We start from the raw sequence: 5,733 nt of genomic DNA, 5'->3' as shown, positions 1-5,733 counted from the left end.
AGCATGCAACTTATTTTACTTTAATGGTGATCCATATATTTATTGTAGTTTTTTGTAATTATGAAATAATTGTAAACATTGTAAATATTGATTTGTTGTCCTTATGGAATGTTTTCAACACTCTGTAATGGATTATTAAATGATTATTGACTACGACGGTCTTTGAACTATCGTAGAATAAATACAAACACTGTTTAATTCAGATGGACTACATTACCAAATGATCTAACTATCATTTAGAGGAACATGACTTGTATAATATTAGCGAGTATGTCCTATTGATTTGCACCAGTTATACCTACACGGTCGAGGAAATTCTCCGGTAGATGGTATTCTAGACGTACTTGAACGTTTAGAACCATGCGGTTCAATGAAAGGTGACAACAATATATTGAGTGGGCGAATATGGTCGAGAATTTCCCACTCAACTTCGTTCGGCAGAGGAAATATTGTCTTAGCATACGCAACTCTCAAATAATTACTCGTGTAGTAATGAGAGCACAATATTCTAGCTGCAAATCCTCGATACATAGCAACCGCAACTGCATGCTCAAATGGAAAAGTCTCCAACTGAAATTTTTTACAAACGCGTATGTTATCAGTAAAGTCAATCATGTATGCCGTATTACGTGCACATTCCACTGAGAAGCGCAACTCGTCTAGTGGTTCGACATTCAACTGTTTTGGAAGTTCTGCAGCTTTGAATAGCCTTTCCTCTTGCGCCGGGGCTAGCACACTCGTACAATTCTGTAATTCTACATGTTGATCGTGAAACCACTGTTGTAGCTTGGTACAGATATTCTCAATTAGTGCAAGAATGAGTAATTCTCGATCCTTCTTGAATAATGCATTGAAAGACTCTGCGTTGTTTGACGTGATATGTTGTATCGACATCCTAGAAAAAACGAGTGTGCCCAATGTTCAATCCTCATTTTCGTCAGATAACCCATGCATCGAATGATTTACTTCCTATTTAAATCATGAACTTATTACACTCTTTAACACTATAGGTTTCAGCCGCTCTCCTGAACAATGAAACGATACCTTTGCCCTAATACCTGGTTTTCAGATTTCCTTGAATATGGTACATGCAATACCCATGATGTGCATCTGGAAAAACTTCAGCCATACTATTTATTAAAGGCTGTTCCCGATCGATTACAAATGCAAGGTCCTCAACTTTCTCGATTACTTCCCTTAACTTTGTGAAGAACCATCGCATCGACATGTCATTTTCGCTATCGACTATGCCGAACGCAAGAGGATAAATTTGGATGTTGGCATCTTGACATGTAGTAATAATTAACTTGCCTTGATATTTAGAGTTCAGTGTTCTACCATCAACTATAATTATGGGTCGCATTACATTTCGAAATCTCCGAATGCATTGTTCAAGAGCCATGAAGAAGAATTTGAAGCAATTCCCACCCTCCGTCTCAATAAAAAATTCTGAGTCCGGATTAGTTTTCTTCATGTTATGGCAATACCTGGCCAATTTAGCATAGCTTTCCTCTGCAGAGCCCATTAAATCCTCAAACGCACATTCTTTGACCTTCCAAACCTTCTGGTAGCTCAACACTACTTAGTACTCTCGAAAGACGCCGTTGATGATATTTGATGGTCTGTAAATCGTACGTGGGTCCTGATACTTGTGCATTATCTGTTGACCAATAAACCAAGCTCAGGCTTACCTGGGATCATTTCGCCGTAATCCCATTTCACAAGTATGTTCCCATGTATACTTGCGAACTACAAAGCACTTATTCGTGTTCATATTCGCAAACGCCAACAACAACTGTCATCTACGCAGGCGATTGTCAACAACGACTTGTTCGATTTTTCCACTTTGAACTCGAAATTCTATTTCAGCGCAATTAGGTACACAGTTGCTGGACATACAAATCCGCACTATTGGAAACCACGCGCGGGGAGTTAGAGGATGGTCCACTCGATCCAACCCCTAAGATCCCACCCCGTTCATGTCTCTGTTGGGATAAAGCGATCAAATTCTCGTCTGTAAAAGTATTTGCATTTTCACACTTATTATCGTGAACTACGGATGAAATTCTATGAGTAACTATCTCTGGAATAACCGCATCATCTTCACGAGCTATCTGGACCGTATCCCAAAAATATTAGCATTGTGATCCCCTCTATCTGAGTCTACTTGTTCACCTTCGACGACATCTTTCCTCACTAAAGTCACGCAAACAGGAGTCGAGTGCCTATTATTCATTTCAAACAGATAATTCACTTCGATATCAAAAGAAATCGTCATAGGTGGACTCGAAACTCCTGATCGCTAAATTTAAATTTCAATTTCATGTTATACTGAGAGAGATCGATATTTAGTTTGTTCTGTAAAATATTATAGAGTTCTACATACATTGTTGTTTCTGTTATGAAAATTGGGATACCACCACGTTTATTACTCGTTCATTTTTATACCCATCAATCTCTTTCGTCCAATTTGAAATTACCAAAGTAACAAAATGGGACTACAACTATATCTGCATGACGAAAAAGAATTTTTAATTGTTAGAAAATATCGAAGGAAATAAAAAAATTATAATCAGCCGGATGTTTAAAAAAAGTCGGTTCTTTCGACAAACATCCAGCTGCCAACTATTATTTTTCGGCTATCTAGCCGGCTATTAAATAGTCCGGTTGTCCAGTCGGGTTTTTTCAACAGTTAACTAGACAGTCGGCAGTTCAAATTCGACTGTTCGACAGAATAAACACACCAAGTTTTTGCAGATTAATTTTTCAGTATGAATTTTTTCTTGTCAAAGGCTTAAAATTTTTCATAAATCTATTAAAAAAACTATCTACATTAACATTATATGTCAAAATAAATTTTATCTATGCAAATGTAAAATAATTTAACGAAAACAAAATTAAATGTGCATATTATAAACTTACGATATGATGAGATTGATGTAAAAAAAAATTCAGCTACCGCGTTCGATGAATTTTTTAGATCTTGAGGTTGAAGCAGATGAAAGATGAAAGTATTTTTATCTGTGTTGGAGTAAACAGATATGAGAAGTTTGCTGATTTTGATATTTTAAATAAGAAGTGTTTGATTTTTATTTGTTAACTAAAAAGTAGTAATGTATTTTAAACAAAACATTGTTTTGTAATTGTATAATACACTCAAGAGTATTTTTGTCTTTTAACACTCAATAGGCTATTGTGATCATATTAACAATTGAACAAGCCCAAGTGGAATTTCCCTTCTTTGACTATTCCATTTTTAAAAGTACCCCCAAAAGATGGGGCAAAAAAGTTGGGGAAATACATAGAAATGACCTAAACAAAAGAGGCTATTTTTCCAAAATAACATTTGACCAATTTATCTACCTAAAAAACTTCCTCCTTTTGAATATTGCATAATAAGTCACTATAATATAGAAATCTTCCATTTTAATCCTTAAAAAATTAAATATTAGTTGAATTTTAAAAGATTTATTGTTTATAGTTCTTCAGATTTATTTAATTTATTTGATTTTTGTTTGCTCAAAGTAGCACTACTAATTGATATCAGAGCCATAGAGATCATGGAAATTAAAATAAAAAAATAAATAATTATTGACATTTAGAAGAAGAAAGAAGAAATTATATATTTTTAAAACCTATTCATGATAAATTAAAAATAAAAACAATAATAATATTTAAAGAACTACCCAAAGATATAAAAGAACAAATAGTAGAAAAAGTAATAATATGATCAATAAAGGATAAATATATATGTGAAAATTTTGTTAAAGTATATGAAGATGAAGAAATTAATTTATAATATAAAGAGAAATATGAGTGCAAGTAATAATACAGATTGGAAATAGAATAAATTACTTATAAAAATGAAAAAAAATACAAGATATAATGTTAATACCAGAAGGAATAAGAGTATCAATAAAAGACAATTAATAAAATTAAAATGTGAAAGATTAAGACTTGAAAGTAAATATTTTAATATAGTAAAAGAGAAATTAGTAAATATAGATATAGCTAATAGAATATTTGGAATAATAATAGATAAAAAAGAAGATAAAAGATGCAAATTAACTTATATGTTAGAAAAATGATTAGAAAAAATTAATATGTCAATAAGTGAATATATGGAAGAACTAAAATCATTAATAAAAATGTTAATAAATGATGTACAAAATTTAAGAAATGAAGTAAAAGAAACAAGAAACGATATAAACATATTAAAAATTGAAATTAGAGAAATAAAAAAATAATAAAAATAAAGATAAAAACATAAATAAAAAATTAATAGAAAAAAAATGATCTGTATAGGAAAGAAATATATTGAGAAAGAGAATATAGTAATAGAAACAGGAAGTATGAATGATGAATTTAGAAAAAATATATTACCTAAAATATTAGAAGAAGAAGAAGAATTTAGAGAAAAAAATATTAGAAAAATTAAAAGAAAAAGAAGATAAAGATGAATGAGGAATTAGATTTACTAATAGAGAATTTTGATCAATTAAGTTTAAGTGATATTAGTGAATACCAAATTTTAATGAATGCTGGATGATGACCTAATCCAATAAGAACCTCTAAACAAGAATTGCAAGAATCAGATGAAAGTTATGCACCTATATATAATAAAGTATATAAACAATTTTATGATAAAGTAAGAGATAGACAACCACCTAAAGAAAATAAATATAGAGATAAGTTTGAATTAAATGATAATTATGATAAACATATTAACCATAGAGGAACAAAATTAGATTTAAATTGCAAAATAGATACTAAAAAAGCCTTATTAACTTGGACAAATTTAATGATATTATTCTTTTTATATAATAAAGATGACACATAGAAAAGTACTAAAAGAAGAATATATTTCTTAATAGCATACTTTTAAGGAGATGTTAGAAATTAGTGGGAAGGAATAAGTAATGATATAAAAATATTAATAAAAATAAATGTACAAACAAAGATAATAAAATCAGATAGACAAGGTATAGAAAAGTTAGTAAAATATATTTCAGATGAATTTTTAGGAGAAAATTGGATAAGAAAGGCTGAAAGAGAAGCAATAAGAGAAAAAAGATAATGCTAAAATTTAATTAATAAATTAAACAATATGTGATATGTGTAAAATTAAAGAATATACTTTTGAATTTAGAAATTATTATTATGTTCAGTTCTATAGTAATGAAAATCAAGAAGTATACTAAGACATATACTATAATAAGTTACCAAGCTCCTGGGAAATATATTTTAAAATAGAATTTGAAAAATATGTCAGAGATAATATTGGAATACATAGAACTTTAGGTTCAAGAATAAAATTTTTATTTGAAATACTTGCAAATATATGTCAACAAAGACAATTATTGAAAAAATTAGGGAAATTAACTAGAATACGTGTGGAGATATGGAAAACCCTATACAATGAGGATGCAATCCTGAAAGAAGGGTTAACAGAAGAAAATATAAAAACAAAACTTTAAAAAATTTAGAAATTTTAATAAAAAATATATAAACCTATAAGAAGATATTATAAAAGAAAAAATATTTCATATGGTCAACAGAAAAATAAATTTTATAAGAAAAATAAAAGCCAATGTAAATATTGGAATTGCGGGAAAATAGGTCATATAAGCCCTGATTGTGATAAAAAGAAAATTTAAATATTGCAAAAAGAATATTTGGAAATAAAAGATGAATTGAGTGAAATAACATATATTGAAGAATATTATAATCAAG

The 5,733-nt window shown here is 29.6% G+C and overlaps 1 protein-coding gene across 1 annotated transcript; it reads right to left on the bottom strand.

The window, feature by feature from the left end:
- Positions 1-261: 261 nt before the first annotated feature.
- On the bottom strand, positions 262-1,525 carry LOC111382056 (PKS-NRPS hybrid synthetase CHGG_01239-like). Its single transcript, XM_023005916.1, has 3 exons — positions 1,059-1,525; positions 630-895; positions 262-542 (listed from the first exon to the last, which is right to left on the bottom strand). Exons 1-3 carry the CDS (start codon positions 1,523-1,525, stop codon positions 262-264), a joined length of 1,014 nt encoding a protein of 337 aa, XP_022861684.1.
- Between the last annotated feature and the right edge of the window lie 4,208 nt (positions 1,526-5,733).

Source organism: Olea europaea, unplaced genomic scaffold (assembly GCF_002742605.1).
Source record: "Olea europaea var. sylvestris unplaced genomic scaffold, O_europaea_v1 scaffold2424, whole genome shotgun sequence".
In the NCBI taxonomy this organism is placed as follows: domain Eukaryota; kingdom Viridiplantae; phylum Streptophyta; class Magnoliopsida; order Lamiales; family Oleaceae; genus Olea; species Olea europaea.
Note: the sequence above shows the minus strand (reverse complement) of the source record. Positions and strands in the feature narration are given on the sequence as shown.